General features: G+C 36.8%; 1 protein-coding gene across 1 annotated transcript in view; it reads right to left on the bottom strand.

Moving 5' to 3' along the window:
• Positions 1 to 17,322, bottom strand: part of ADAM2 (ADAM metallopeptidase domain 2) — a 77,305-nt gene that overhangs the window by 26,033 nt on the left and 33,950 nt on the right. Inside the window, exons 12-14 of the mRNA XM_070407393.1 lie at positions 15,654 to 15,834; positions 5,061 to 5,159; positions 4,751 to 4,946 (exon numbers count right to left, since the gene is read on the bottom strand). Of these exons, the coding sequence (XP_070263494.1) occupies positions 4,751 to 4,946; positions 5,061 to 5,159; positions 15,654 to 15,834 (476 nt within the window). The remainder of the gene's footprint in view (positions 1 to 4,750; positions 4,947 to 5,060; positions 5,160 to 15,653; positions 15,835 to 17,322) is intronic.

Genomic DNA, 17,322 nt, shown 5'->3' on the forward strand with positions numbered 1-17,322 from the left:
TTCAGCTCTCCAGTATCTCTCATAAAACAAACAAACATTTTACCCTCAGAATTACATAAGCCAATTCCTTAATTTTGATAGGTAGATGGATTGCAGTTATACATATAGAAAAAATAATTTAATTTTTTCAGATTTTGTTTCTCTGGTGGAATCCTGGGCAAAACAGTTTATAGGATAAAGGGAACTGTGACGTTTTAGTTTGGAAATATTCTTATATCTCCTCTATGGTAGCCCAACGCCAACAGCATTTCAGTTAATGAAATGGCCTGACCTATTTTGAACTTTTGTAAAAGTGCCATACTTAGAGTACATGGTTGATGTCTGCCAACTTTTCAATAATGAATAGAACAAATAAACAGAAGATCAGCAAGAAAATACAAAATTAGAACAATACTACCAATAAACTAGACATAACAGATATCTATCCAACAACAGCAGAATGCCTATTCTTCTCCATGCATTTGGATATTCTTCAAGATAGACCATGCATACAACTAAAAAGGCTTGAAATTGTACATATTATGTCCTCTGAATATAATGAAATTGAATTTAAAAATCAATAACAATAGTACATAAGAAAAATGCAATCATGTGGAAATTAAACACACCTAAATAAAAGAAATAAAAATGAAACCTTATGGGAAATTTGAAAATACTTTGAGTTGAATGGAAATAAAAGCATGGCATACAAAAATGTATAAGAACCATTGAAAACAGTGCTTAGAAATTTATGGCTGCAAATAACTAAATTAGGAAAGAAAAATTATTTAAAATCAATAATCTAGCATTCCATTTTAAGATACTGAAAAAAAATCTAAACATAAAGGAAACAGAAGGAAAGAAATAATATTATAGCAGAAATAATAAAACAGAGAATAGACAAATGATAGAGAAGGTCAATAAAACAATTTGTTTATTTGAAAAGATCGGCCACATTGATAAATTTTAATTATTAACAGAAAATTTCCCACAAAAAATGTCTGAGTGCAAATATCTTCACTAGTGAATTCCATGAAAATGTCAAACAACTAATACAGTGCATCACAGACTCTTCCAAAAAATATGAATAGGAAATACTTCAATGAATTATTCAATGAGACTTGATAATAAAACAACCCAAAAACATTTCAAGAAAGAAAAATTTGAGAATATTCTTCTTGAATGTAAACATAAAATTCCTCAAGAAATCTATAGATTAATGACCACCATGAATATGAATTTTTAAAAAGACAACAAAATACTTATAAACTGAATTATAGAGCATATTAAGAGCACTATAAATACCAAGTAGGATTTATTTCTGAAATGCAAGGATGGTTCAAAATACAAAAATAAATCAGTCAATTAGTCATATACCAAAATAGAAGAATGAAAGAGAAAAAAAACCCACCACATAATCATGTTAATTGATGCAAAAAAAGCATTTGACAAAATTCAACACCCTTTAATTACAAAAAAACACTCAACTAACTGGAAGTAGAAGGAAAGTACTTAATATAATGAAGGCCATTTATTAAAAAAAAAAAACCACCATACAGTTGAAATAATACTTAATGGTGAATGACTGAAAGCTTTTCCTCTATGATAAGGAATAAGACAAGGATATAAGCTTTCATCCTTCTATTCATCACAGTAATAGAAGGCCTGATTGTTAGAGCAATGGGCAACTAAAAGAAACAATATACATCTAAATTGGACTAAAATAAGTAAAAGTATGTGTTCATAAATGTGATAATTATATATTATCAGAGCTGAGTAGGATTCCATTGTGTAAACAGACCACAGCCTTTTCATCCACTCATCTACGGAAGTGCACTTAGGCTATTTTCAGATCTTGGCTATTGTAAATACCAATACAATGAAAACAGGGGTTCATATAGTCTTTTGAATTAGTGTTTCGGGTTTCTTAAGGTATGTTTTCAGAAGTGAGATCACTGGGTCAAAAAGCAGTTCCTTTTTAAAAATTTTTTGAAGAAACTCCATACTTTTTTCCACAATGGCTTCATCAGTTTGCATTCTCATCAATAGTGCACAAGGGTTACCTTTTCTCCATATCCTCTAAAGTTACACACAGACAAACAAACACACACACACCTGTTAGAACTAATAACTTCAGCTCAGTTTTAAGATACAAAATTAACACATAAATATCACTTCTATATATTAGCAATGAAAAGTCCTAAAAGGAAATTAAACAATTCCAATTTTCATAATATCAAAAGGAAAAAATTAAGATTAAAACTGTATGGGAGAATATATTTGGCAATAATACATCTGACAAAGGGGTAATATCCAAAGTATATAAGGAACTCATACAACTTAACAAAAGGAAGATAAACAATTCAATTAAAAAACGGTCAAAGGACCTAAATAGACACTTCTCCAAAGAGGACATATAGATGGCCAAGAGAAATATGAAAAAAATGCTCAAGATCACTAATCATCAGAGAGATGCAAATTAAAATCACCTCATGCCTGTCAGAATGGCTATCTTTAATAAATCATTAAACAAAAAGTGTTGGGGAGGATGTGGAAAAAAGAATTCAAAATAGGAATACTTACCTTTTGCAACAGCATGAATGGACCTGGAGATTATTATGCTAAGTGAAAAAAGCCAGTCAGAAAATGACAAATACCATATGATCTATTGATATGTGGAATCTAAGGAGCACAATAAATTAACAAACAAAATAGAAACAGACTCATGGATACCAAGAACAGACTGACAACTGTCAGAGGGAAGGGGGGTTAGGGGACTGGATGAAAGAAGGTGAAGGGATTAAGCAAAAAAATAACAAACACATATAGTATAGGGAAGGCCTAGGAGCGGAGGGTGCAGGGTGGATGGAGTCAATGTGGAAAAAAGGGAAACAATTGCAATACTTTCAAACATAAAGATAAATAAATAATACTATCTGGTGATGGCCAGAGGGAAAGGGGTAGGTAGAAGTGGACAGAGGGAGGATAGAGATGGAAAGAGAATTTTCTGTGGACAGTGGGTGCATAATGCAGTGTGTTGAGTTGTACTCTTGAAACCTGTATAGGTTTTTTTTAAACCTGTGAGGTTTGGGAATCAATGTCACCCTAATAAATTCAATTAAAAGTCTACTTAAAATATTTTTTTAAAAATTGTGACAATAAATGTAGTTATAATGATTTGACTTTGGTTGGTGAGCACACAATGCAATATACAAATCACATATCATGAAAATGTACACTTAAATCCTTATTAACCAATTGTACCTAATAAATTTCCTTAAAAATAAAATAAAAATTTAAAAATGTGTTATAAATGTTAAATTGTATATATGTCAAACAACATACAAACACATTCCTTCCCCTCATACTCCTCTAGTCTTAGGCAACCATTAATCTACTTTCTGTCTTTATACATTTGCCTATATGCATATTAATAGAAATGAAATCATTTTTGTGGTCCTTTGTGACTAGCTTCTTTAGCTTGCCATATGTTTTCAAAATGTATTTACATTTAACAAATATCAGCACTTTGTTAAATTAATATTTTATTGCATAGTAATATTTTGTACTTGCTTTACTCATTCATCAGCTGACGGACATTTGGATTATTTCTACATTTTGATTAGTATGAATAATGGTGCAATGAATATTTGTATACAAGGTTTTATGGGAACATGTATGTTCAATTCTCTTAGGTATATACCAGAAATGAAATAGCTCTGCTTAACATTTTAAGGAAATGCCAAACTGTTTTCTAATGCTGCTACACCATTTTTCTATTCCCACCAGCAATGCATAAAAGTTCTGATTTTGCCACCTTCTTACTAACACTTTCCATTGCCTGTCATTTTAAATTACAACCATCCTCAGAGGACCTGACAGGCACCTCTCCCAAGAAAATATACAAACAGCCATCAGATATGTGAAAAGATGTTCAACTTCACTAGCTAATAGGAAAATGCAAATCAAAACTACAACGAGCTATTCACCTCACATCTGTTAGAATGGCTATTATCAACAAGACAGATAATGTGTTGGAGGGATTGTGGGGAAAAAAGGAACCCTTATTCACTGCTGGCGTGGATGTAAACTGGTACAACTATTATAGAAAACAGTATAGTGGTTTCTGAAAACACTAAAAATAGAGTTACCATATGACCCAACAATCCCTCTTCTGGGTACCTACCAAAAAAATAAAAACATTCGTTGACTAAGCAATATGCACCCCTATGTTCATTATGGCATTATTCACAGTTGCCAAGACATGGAGACATTCGAGGTGTCCTTTGATAGAGGGTTGGATAAAGAAAATGTGGTACATACATACTATTATTACTCAGCCATAAGAAGAGACAAAATACTACTGTCATTTGTGACAACATGGATGAACCTTGAGAATGTTATGCTAAGTGCAACGAGTCCGTCAGGAAAAGCTAAGAACCATATGATTTTACTCATATGAGTGATATAAAACTGAAACTTATGGACATAAACAGCAGTGTGGTGGTTGCCAGAGGGAAGGGGATGAGGGTGAAAGGGATCCTAATATATAGTGACAGGAGGAGATTTGACTTTGGGTGCTGGTCACACAGATCAATATATAAATTTTATAGCATAGAAATCCACAGCTGAAACCTTACAATCATATTAACTAATTTCATCCCAATAAATTTAATAATTACATTAAAAAAATCATGATTGCATATCAACATCTATTTCATTTCAGTTTCCAGAAAAATGTATATACAGGAAATAAAATTATAACAAATACCTTCACCAAATGCTTCTGAACATTGTGATTCCATACTCTTACAGTGTCCCTGTACGCAGAGCCATTTATCCTCTTCACATGGATGACCATCCTGAACATAAAAGTCCTCTTGACATTCCCCAGATGATCCATTGCAATATTCAGTGAGATCACATTCATGTATGGAACTCCTGCATGGAGTTCCTTTCGGCGAAAACTGACGGTGTGAGGTAAATTATATTGAATAGAGCAGAATGTAAACAGACAGATATTATAAAGAATGATAACTTTACTTATATAGGTAATACCAAAATTTTAAGAAAACTCTTACTTGACACTTGGTACAGCACGCTCCCGTTAAACAAGCTAAACCGGTTTTTAGTGCACATGTGGTAGAGTCACAGCAATTGTCTTGGATTTGGTTACACTCCTGAAAGGCAAAACAAATACTCGTAAATATCTTCCAACTTTCATTTACATTGGATCTATATTTTAATGATATAAACATTATATAACACTAATATATTATATATATTATAGACAGATGCTTTACATATATGTTGGCAAACAAAAAATAAATAAACCCACTTATTTAATCATGCTTTTTAATAGAAATTGATTAGTTATCTACAATGTGTTAGACTGTGTGTTTTTCTATCCCTAGAGTAGGTTTGACTATATTGGTAGTAGGGTTTTCTGAAATGCTGGAGGCTACCAAAGCCAGCCTCCAGGAGCTCTCTGGCTCTTCTAGACAGAAATAGTTGAATGCAAGACATGAAATGAAAGTTACAACTTAACAATTTCATTATGATTAGTTCTTACTTATCTTTTATGAATCTGCTGTATGTTAATAAGTCAGTAACTTTTATGAGATATTCAAAATTTATTTTACTTTGAATTCTCTAAATATGAATTAGAAAATGATATTTCTTAACATGACAAATTATCAACTTTATATCACTCATCCATATTTCATGATGCCTTCTGTTTTATGCTATAATTCATCTATGCCCAGTGATTCTGTTTTTTTTAACCCTTCAAACTTATTGTGACCTTTATTATTTTTGTTGTTGTTGAAATTATTGTAGATGTCCCCTATTTACCCCTCCTTCTACATCCTCCACTCAAATCCTCCCTCCCTTCCTCCTGGCCCTAACCATGTTGTTGTCTGTGTCCATGGACTATACTTACATGTTCTTTAGGGAGTTTATTACAATGATTCTGTGTTTTTATTTATTTACTAGTGGCCTTGTGCATGAAATTCATGCACATTAAAAGGGAATTAATTAGAGGAAATTTTAATATTGCTATTTGCCCTTTCTCTATAATAGAAGTGTCAGAGATGAAAGGAAATTAGTAAAATGTATACGAAAATAATATATAAATTTATTAATAAATAAATAACAAAATGATATAACAACAACAAAGACATGATATAAAAACAACAAAAACATGATATAAAAACAACAGTGATGCAAACAATGACTGATAAAGTGATTAAACTTATTCTAATATCTCCTTGTACACACATTAAGAGTGAAAACACTTTGAGAGTGCTTGACTAATTTCCCTTCTGATGAAGTATTCACAACTTTAACTTTAATGTACACACTCTTCGAACTCGAGAGAAAGCAACATATAACTGACCATGTCCAAAAACAGGTTCAGGTAGAAATATTCCTACTTTTTCTACAGTTTGTCCTTGTGCTTTATTAATAGTCATTGCAAATGCTGGCATCATGGAAAACTGTTGTCGAATTAGTTTAAATGGGAGGCCAGTGTCAGATGGGGACAAATCAATTCTTGGAATCAGAACAACCTTTCCCGCTGCAGATCCTGTTACTGTTTCAGCTTCGATAATGTTAGGTCGTAATCTTTTGATAATAAATCTAGTACCATTACAAAGACCCCATTTACTATTAAGATTTATCAATAGCATGATGATTGCACCCACTTTCAATTTTAATTTATGATATGGCATTCCCAAAGGAGTACTACTTAAGAAATTCGATGGGAAAAATTTCCTTTTCAGCATCATCTATTGAGTCCATGGAATCATCACTCAAATATGTGTGAAAATCTCCCTCGAGTATATCCAAAATTTCTTCATTTAATTTTTGAACATGCTCATATTTTGGGCAAAGGATTGCACATTTAGGTATATTTGTAATATTATCTACAGATATAGTATTTCCAAAGGTAGCTTCAATAATAGGTCCATTACAAATCATTTCACAGGGGATTTCAATAATATCCATTCCTAAATGAAAACTGCTATGAAGTTTGCCATCTCTAAGTTTTACTAACCATCCACTATAAGCAGAATCCTCTGGTCTCATATTTATAGTAAGAGACAACTTTCTGAAACATCCCCAAACATTACAGTACTTTAAACCCATTTATACTATGGCCGATCACATAGCATGTGGTACAATAATAAGACATTGTCAAAAATCACCTCCTAGAAGGAAAACTTTCCCACCAAATGCAACATTCAAATTTGTAATTTCTCTTAGTAATCTGTCTATGGTGTTTATAGCATGACTGGATGCCATGGTGTATTCATCAATAATGAGAAGTTTGGCCTTTTTATTGGTTTTAGCAACTTCACTCTTTATATCAAGTCTAGAAATTGAAGTTTCATTTAATGGAAATGGTAATTTATATTGGGAATGAAAGGTTCTTCCACCGAGAAGTAAATTTGAAGCAATTCCTGTAGATGCTGTGGGTAAAACAGTACCACCATGACCTCTAATATAATGTATTAAAACTTTATATAGATATGTTTTTCCACTACCATCTGGACCATCCAAGAGAAAGCATTTAGGGTGTAAAGTTTGATCTTCAATGGCTGAAGTTATAGTCTGAAAGGCTGCCAACTGTTCATCATTCAGAGAATTTATCCAAACCTCTGCCTATTGTCGCTTGTATGATTCATCACATGTATTTGTATTCATTAATAAAGGATAGTATGGAAGTCTGAGATGTGAACATTTCATTCTATGCAATGTGAATGCCTCTTGAATTTTGTTAAGGGCATGCATTTCACAGTTCACACAGGCACCTTCTCTTTGGTGTAATTTCCAACAGAAATCTTCAATAAAATGAGATTTATTCTCATCCCATAATTTGTTTGCAGCAGAACATCCAAACACACATATGTATGCAAAAGTTGCCATAGTTGTTTGGGCATATTAAGGATGATTGCATTGTCAATCATATCTTTCCAGATAGTGTCATCAATTAGTAGTCCTTGATGTTTTAGCAGCTTCATGAAATGTATCATAAATACATCTCCTACAGTTCTCAGATCATCAAAACTTATTGCACCTTTTACATGCAGAAGCAAAAGTCTAAGGTAATATCATTCTGGTTTTTTAAAGCTCACAGTGAACAGTCTACCTAATACTGTATTCCCACCCTTTCAGTGTTTTGTCCATAAAGAATTAGTAAACACATAATGCTGTGGAATCTCCCAATAATAATAATTACGTGCATCAGAATCTTCTCTATTCAATAAGAACCAAGCCATCAAAGTTGAGTTATGCCTTTTAGCCCTATCTAAAACTTCAGCAAAATCATCAATATGAAAATACAAATTTTGTTTATTTGGCAAATGAATAGCTAATCTTGTGATTGTATGAGATTGGTCATGCATTCGCATTGCAAAAAGTCTCCAAACAGCCTCGGGAATGCTCATATACCTGGAGTCAATGGAGTCCTGTACTTCGTCATGATTGATAAAATTTTTTCTCAGAAATTTGAATATTTGCACAATCGTGCTTTTTATAGGTGTATTTAAATAAATTTTGACACTTTTAATCAATTCACAGACTTTGTTTATATGACAGTTATATTTAAGGCAAAAATATGGGTTTTAAGGGACATTCCAAGTGTTATCGACAACTTTATTTCCAATAGACATGGTGCTACCAGACCTTCGTTTGTATTTGGGATATCCATCAATATTTCCAATGGTTGTATTTTGAAATTCTTTTGGATATCCCTTTGAGCATTTTCTATTTTCCCTACATTGACTCTTTGGATTTTGTATTCCACATGGTCCATGTACCATATTTGATTTTACAATTTGAAAAAGTCGAGGATGCTGGTCTTCATCCAGAATTTCTGCCTTAACTATACTGTCAATGTCATCATCTATTTGTAATTTGGATTCACATCTAATATCAATATGTGAGCGTGAGGCAGTCCATGTTTCTGAAATTCAATGACATGAATTTTAGCTATTACTTTGCCAAATAAATGGTATTTACATATATCGTTTAAAAGAGCATTCAGCTTAATATTAAAAACTCTGGTTACCAAGTCAGATCTGTTTTCAACTTTTTGCCAGTGTTGTAAATTGTTTGTAATATCTGCCCATTTGGGGTTGCATGCCATGGTTATGAATAAATTGGACTTGCCATACTTTATTACAATTGCCATAGCATCCTGTTATTGCTGCTGCATATTTCTGGGACTACCCTCAAAAGATGATGGAAATATTATCATTTTTAACAATCAGCCCATTGTCATTTTCAGATCTAGATATGAGATAATCCATCAAACCACTATATTTTCCAACTCTCAACTTAGATTGGTTTGTTTTAGTGAAATTTATCTGATTGGCCTCCATTTTTTTTAATATGAATCCACAATAAACTTTTGAGTTAATTTTCCTGCATTTAAAATAGGATTGAGGAGGAGAAACCAAGATGGCGGCACAGGTAAACACCAGAGATTCCTGCCTCGCACAACCACTTCAAAAATACAACTAAAAGACAGAACGGACATCATCCAGAACCACAGGAAGGCTGGCTGAGTGGAAATTCTACAACTAGAAGGAAAGAGAAAAGCATACCGAGACTCAGAGGAGGTGCGGTGCGAAGTAAAATACAAAGGTGCGGAGGTGCATGAGGAGAGGGCTGGCGGCTGAGGACACAATTGTCTTTTTCAATCAGGAGGGAGTCTCAGGCTCTGAGCTCCAGTTCCGGGCTAGTCTCTGGGGACCCAGACTCATACAGGAGAAATGGGACTGTCTGGCATCGGTCGGAACTCGAGGGCAGCTTTCTCTCAGAGGTGCTCGCAGCAATTGCTGGGGCCTCTGAGGTCAGGACTGAGAGCAGCCATACTGCTCGCTCCACCCGCCCTGTTGATCCCCTGGGACCCCGCCCCCCCCCCCCCCCCAAGCCTTGCATGGAGGCTTTTGCATATGAAAGGCCCGGCCCTTTGTAATCTGAAAAATTACTTAACAAATGGCAGCTGCCCCAAGGCCCCAGGGCAACTTGCATTGCTTTACAGCTGGCTTCTGTTGGGTAGCCTCATGCAGAGGCTAGATTAGCACCTCCTTAGATCCAAGAGCCAGTGTACCCAGTGGTCAGAGTGGGACCATCCAATTACAACTCAGATCCATAAGGGACACACTCAGGGGGCAGACTCAGTGAGCACCAAAGCCCCACTGAAGCAAGTCTTGCCCCATAAGGGTGTCTTCAGCCCAGAAGTTCTCCCACCGTAGACACAGCTGATTCTCACAGCCAATTGGCCTGGAGGTCAAATCCTCCCAGTGTTACCTAAAACATTCAAGGCTTAACTACAACAAGACTGTGCACAAAGCCCACAAGGGGGTGCACCAAGAGTGTCTACCTCAGGTAATTGGGGAGGCTGAGCCACTGGGCCCTATAGGACACTTAGGACAGAAAGCCACTCTATTGACACAGCAAAGCATAAAAAATGCCAAGACAAAGAAACAGGACACAAATGACAGAAATGGAGGAAAGAAAATTACTGGATATAGAGTTCAAAAGCACACTTTTAAGGTTTTTCAAGAATTTTCTAGAAACCGCCGATAAACTCAATGAGACCCTCACGAAATCTAGTGAGACCCTTGATGTTGTGATAAAGGACCAACTAGAAATTAAGCATACACTGACTGAAATAAAGAATATTATACAGACTCCAAACAGCAGACCAGAGGATCGCAAGAACCAAGTCAAAGATTTGAAATATGAAGAAGCAAAAAACACCCAACCAGAAAAGCAAAATGAAAAAAGAATCCAAAAATACGAAGATAGTGTAAGGAGCCTTTGGGACAGCTTCAAGCATACCAACATCCAAATTATAGAGGTGCCAGAAGAAGAGAGAGAGCAAGATATTGAAAACCTATTTGAAGAAATAATTACAGAAAACTTCCCCTACCTGGTGAAAGAAATAGACTTCCAAGTTCAGGAAGCGCATAGAACCCCAAACAAAAGGAATCCAAAGAGGACCACACCAAGACACATCATAATTAAAATGCCAAGAGCAAAAGACAAAGAGAGAATCTTAAAAGCAGCAAGAGAAAGAAAGTCAGTTACCTACAAGGGAGTACCCATACGACTGTCAGCTGATTTCTCAACAGAAACTTTGCAGGCCAAGAAGGTAGTGGCAAGGAATATTCAAAGTGATGAATACAAAGAACCTACAACCAAGATTACTTTATCCAGCAAAGCTATCATTCAGAATTGAAGGTCAGATAAAGAGCTTCACAGATAAGAAAAAGCTAAAGGAGTTCATCACCACCAAACCAGTATTATACGAAATGCTGAAAGGTATCCTTTAAGAAGAGGAAGAAGAAGAAAAAGGTAAAGATACAAATTATGAACAACAAATACACATCTATCAACAAGTGAATCTAAAAATCAAGTGAGTAGATAATCTGATGAACAGAATGAACTGGTGATTATAATAGAATCAGGGACATAGAAAGGGAATGGACTGACTATTCTTGGGGGGTAAAGGGGTGTGGGGGATGCGGGAAGAGACTGGACAAAAATCGTACACCTATGGATGAGGACAGTGGGTGGGGAGTGAGGGCGGAGGGTGGGGTGGGAACTGGGTGGAGGGGAGTTATGGGTGGGAAAAGGAGGAACAAATGTAATAATCTGAACAATAAAGATTTAATTTAAAAAAATGTAATTGTTGAAACATTTAAAAAAAATAAAATAAAATAGGATTGAATGTGTCCCTCACAGACAGATGAAATCCTTAATACTTCATTTGTGTGACTCGTGTCCTTACATTTTGTCTAGTATCATTGTCGATTACACGGTCATCTCTGAGTCTTAATACAATATCCGTTCCCCAGCCTTTTTCACCATGTGGAAAAAGAACAGGATATGTCATTGCATCTAATGTAGGAAACAGGATATTGATTTGTTTCATTTTAGTGGCATTCAGATTATTGGGATCTGGTTTACAATGAATAAGCAAGTCCCTTTCAAAAGGAGGTTCTCCGTCTTTGTTTCTGAATATGAGAGCAACCTTGGTTACACGGGGAGAATTACATCTACCTGGGCCACTGCTACGATAATTTTTAATTGCCATTATTACTTCCGTGGGAACAATACCTTTTGCTGCTGCTTTAGATTGGGTTTCCTTTTCTACCTCATGTAGCATTTTGTACGATTTTGTTAATACTTCATACATGAGGTTGTTGATGTTGGTCATGAGTCTTTCTGAGCAGCCCTGGTTTTCTGGCATTGCTAATCTTTTACTTGTTGCTTTGGCTGTATCCAAAATATAGAATTGAGCAAACTTCCAAGAAACACCATCCGAAAGATGTAAAGTTCCAGTACGGTGATAAACTTGTCTGTGTATTCTAAAACAGTATGGACCATATCCTGATGGCGATGCAATATTTGCACCCACGGAAGCAAAAGCAAAAGAACTATTTGTGGAATGAATATTTTCCCTGTCAGAATCTTTGTTTGTCATTAATTTTTTAAAATATCCCAGGTATTCTGGAAAATGTATATCATTTGGACAAACCTTACCTTTGCTTTAACATTGAGTAAATTTTCCATCAGATGGTTTTTATCAGAGAAATTTAGTGATAGGCAAAATTGACATCTAATAGTCATTCTACCACAACTATGTTTGAGAATTGCATCCTCATGTACTCCATTTTTGCTGAGAAGGAAGTTCCTACCAGTCTAGGTAGTACTTGTTGATGACTGTTCTTTAGACATATTCTGTTGTCCCCACAGCCTTCTTTCAACTTCAGAGGCACATTGGTCTTCAGACATTTTCTGTCGATGACGCCGGCTTCTTTTGGCTGCAGAGCTACATTGTGTCAATAGTTGCTCTTTAGACATATTCCCACCTCCCTGCTGTCAGGGTCTGGGATGCAGGTGAATGAGAGTCTTCGCTGTCAGGCTGCTGAGAGCTGTCTGACCAAAGGCTGTTTCTGGCTGATTCTATGAGGGATGAGACTCCTTCCTTCCTGCTGTCAGAGTCTGGGCCGGCGCCCAGGGGGTACAGCATCAAGTCCGCCTGCATCAGGAGACCCAGAGTCAAGTCCCTACCCACTTGAGTGTGCCTCAAAATCCCGTGAGATCTAGACCTGCTTGCGCCCATGCAGACAGACACAGCATTAAACTGCACAGAGCCGCGGGACCCCCCACAAAGCCACCCACATGGTGCACAGGGCTGAGGAAAGCCTGGTGGAAGCTGTGCAGGGCAGCAGCTGGGACCCACCCCCCAGCAGGGCTGGAGGAACTTCGTTGGCAGGTGCAGAGTGGCTGCCAGACCTCCCTCTGCTGGGCCATGGGAGCTGCCACCGAATAGCCAACCCCATCCCCGCTGAGTGCACGCCATCTTGTTATGGCATTATGGTGTGAAGGTTAATTTGCATATTACCTCTTTATTATATAAGATTATTAGGCTTAATAAAAGCAGTATATAAGAAAGTAGAAAGCTGGAGAGATGATACATTCACACGCACGCGCGCACACACACACAATTTTTCAAATTCCCAAGAATTTTAAAAATGATAAAATGATTGATTGGGCCAAAAATTTCAATAAGTTACACAAAAATAAGTCATGGATTTCAGTGATCTTAACATGACTCATAGTATGATACTTAGTAGGGCACATTAATTTGTAGTGCTTTCCAGAACTATTCTGCCTAATCTATATCATTGCTATTACTATCTACATGGGATTCTGCTGAGTTAAGCTATATAATATGGATTTGGGACATAATTATATGATCCTATAAAAGAGTAATATACAAATTAACCATCATTCCATCCCAAATATGGCAGTGGCCACAGAGCTGGAGCGAACAGGAGGCTTAGGTTGCCCCCAGCGATGGAGGAAGCCAAGCTTCCCACCTGCTCTGCTGGCCCTGAGCTCCACTCAAGGCTGCAAAGTTTCAATTATAGAAGATAAATAAATCCCAGATACCTGCTTCCAGGCCATGTGGCCTCTGCTCAAGGAGGGGCTGGGAACATGGGTTGCCAGCAGGCAACTCAGGCTTTGAGCGGGACCAAGGCAACAAAGTTTAAATTATAGAAGTTAAATAAATCCCAGATACCTGCTTCCAGCCAGGCCGTGGCCAGCTGGAAAACGGCCATCAGCCCCTCACCCAGGCTGGCCAGGCACCCCAGCAGGACTCCCCACCCTAGAGGGGGTATTACCAGCCTGAAAACGGCCCTCAGCCCCTCACCCAGGCTGGCCAGGTACCCCAGTGGGGACCTCCACCCTGAAGGGGGTGTGACCAGCCTGCAAACAGTCCTCAGCCCCTCACCCAGGCTGGCCACACCTCCATGGGGTGAGGGTCCCCAATGGGGAGCTTGACCAGGCTGCAAAGAGTCATCAGCCCCTCATGGCCCCCACCCATGCACCAGGCCTCTATCCTATATAATAAAAGGGTAATATGCAAACTGACCTTAATAGCAGAAAGACTGGGAATGACTGGTCACTATGACACACACTGACCACCAGGGGGCAGATGCTCAATGCAGGAGCTGCCCTCTGGTGGTCAGGGCACTCCCACAGGGGGAGCTCTGCTCATCCACAAGCCAGGCTGATAGCTGCCAGTACAGCGGTGGTGGTGGAAACCTCTCCCACCTCCTCAGCAGTGCTAAGGATGTCTCACTGCAGCTTAGGCCTGCTCCCCGCTGGCAAGTGGACATCCCCTGAGGGCTCCTGAGCTGGCAAGTGGACATACCCTGAGGGCTCTGGGGAGTGGGCCTAAGCCAGCAGGTGGACATTCCCCAAGGTGTCCCAGACTGCGAGAGGGCACAGGCTGGGCTGAGGGACCCCCCCTCCCCCACAGTGCACAAATTTTTGTGCACCAGGCCTCTAGTATTTAATAAAGCCAAAAGATACTGCTGTTAATTTTTATTAAAAAATGTCAAGGTGTTTCCATTTAGATCCTAACAAAGGAAAACAGGTGGGTGCTCTGGAATAATTTCTTAAAACCATATCACCCACCCAACTAGTTACCTAAAAACACACTTTTCCATACTGAGGTGAGTACACATGAATGACCTTAGCTATTACAGTAGGGAGCATTGAATTCCATTCATATTTTCTTGATTCTCTCATGCCTATACTATTCAACTGTGAGTCTCACAATTTCTCTCTCCCACGTTGCACTCCCTTTTTCTATTCTCTTACCACCTCCTTCTACACAGCAGCTTTTTGTAAGATTTCTGTGAGTATGAAAACCAGCTTTTATGGATTACGTATGGTCCAAATCTTTTTGAGTTGAATATTGACCTGGATTAAAATACTCAAAGCCAGAAATGCGTCTCCTATGTTTTCTTTCTCAAACTTTTATATCTTTCTGAATGGTGGAGGATTTTAGATTCAGAATAAATACAAGAAAAATACACAAGAGGGGCAGTTTAAACTTAGGTCAACTCAGCTACAAGATTAATGATGTTGAAAAATCACTTGTACAGATACTATATAAACCACTAAATCTGTACCTCAATATATACGTGCCTTCATTAGTTTATTAAAATCCCTATATGCTTTCTTAAGGTTTTTGCAGAAAAGTAATTGTGATAAATTATGAAAAGTAACAATGTAACACTATAAAATTAAATATTTTAATGCAATTCTGATATGTATGCTTTCCAGTGAGTACCTACATCTGCAGTCCCACAGTCACATGTTTCTCCATCTTCCACTTTTTTATTACCACAAACTCCAGCTTTATATGATGGATCTAAACGTGGATGATTTCGAAGACATTGGGATTTTGGCTTTGAAATAAAATGTGCAAAGTCTTCCATGCTGCAGTTACTAAAGATCTTCACACCACTGGAATGACTGAAAATACATTAAAATTCAAATTTTTATTCACACATTGTATCAATCAACTGCCTGCCCTGGGAATAAAGCTATTTAACATTCCACCCCAGAAAAAAATACTCAATTTTGTTATTGTCAAATGTGCAAAAATGTACAGTAAATATTTTTAGTTGGAATAAATAATCAACAAAATTTTGTTGGATTTTATACTAGTTGTTTGTGACACTGTTTCCTCTTGTAGCTATAGACTTAAACCCTAGTCATTCAGATTATTTCAGGAACATGTTATTTCCATGAGGATGACAAATTAGGGAGTTTCGAACAAACTACCAGTTTTGATATTTTTTGTTATTGTCACATTCTGGTTGAACATACCCTTCAGTTATATTAACCATAATGAGTGAAATTATTATTGCATTGCCAACAATTCAGATGAATTTTATCTAAGTACCAGAAACCAAAAGGAGAGAAAGCAATAGAAATTTAATATTACTGAGAACCGGGCAAGGAAAGGTGTGTTTGCTATTGTGTGAACTGGTCCATAGGGGATATATTTTTTGGTGATTTAATTTTTCATTAGAAAGAAAATATCAATAATAATTATATCGAATTGGAGAACTCCTTTTCAGCTTGAATCTTTGAACATATTTTCTGGATATTCTTATTCCCCATTCTCTCATATTTTCTTGATAACAGAACCTCTGATATTCAGTTCAGTACATAATTCCCTTGCATGAATGACTACATCTTTTGGCTTCTTGCAAAGTTAGGAATGGGCTGATTAAAGGTTAAGTAACTGGTTTAAAATGAAGCTATAAGTCTAAATTCTAAGAAGTAATGATGACAACTATGCTTCTAAATGACCCTTTATTCTATTGGTCACTATAAACTTGGTTAACTTAATGTTGTAATTAAAGCTTCCATCATGAGTGATGGCATTATCTTGGAAATGAAAGCCACTATGCAGAAATCAATGTGAAATGCCACACATTTAAGCATGTTTTTATTCCAATTAACATAGTGAGAGGACATGTTCTTAAAACAAGACAGCTTTTTTCTTTCTCTAGCAGCCAGTTTTAGGGCACCCCCATTTGACCGTTGGTGTGAAGTGACTGAGAAATATTGATGCAATAGATGGACATGCCATGGGGATTTACCTAGAATCCCTGTTTGCGTTATTGACTTGCACTATCTGGATTTTTTTAGCTTGTTCCAAAAGGGACTCTTTTGGTCATCAGGTAGATTAATATGCCCACTTGATATTATAATTCTGTGGATCTGAATATACACAAATTATGATGAAAATATTCAACTTCAGTAACATAGTAACTTAGTGTTTCCTACATGCATGCTAATCTCTACAAGGGGCCAGTGGCCAGGAGCTGAAACAGTACTCTGGGGATCTGCACTACAAATATTTGATACTTGTCAGAGATTCCACATAAAACCTAATCTACCAGGAATATCTTTAGTTTTTATTGTACCTTAATGGACATACATACCAAA

The sequence above is a fragment of the Myotis yumanensis genome, unplaced genomic scaffold (assembly GCF_028538775.1).
Source record: "Myotis yumanensis isolate MYYU_CA2020_CCGP unplaced genomic scaffold, mMyoYum1.0.hap1 SCAF_3, whole genome shotgun sequence".
In the NCBI taxonomy this organism is placed as follows: domain Eukaryota; kingdom Metazoa; phylum Chordata; class Mammalia; order Chiroptera; family Vespertilionidae; genus Myotis; species Myotis yumanensis.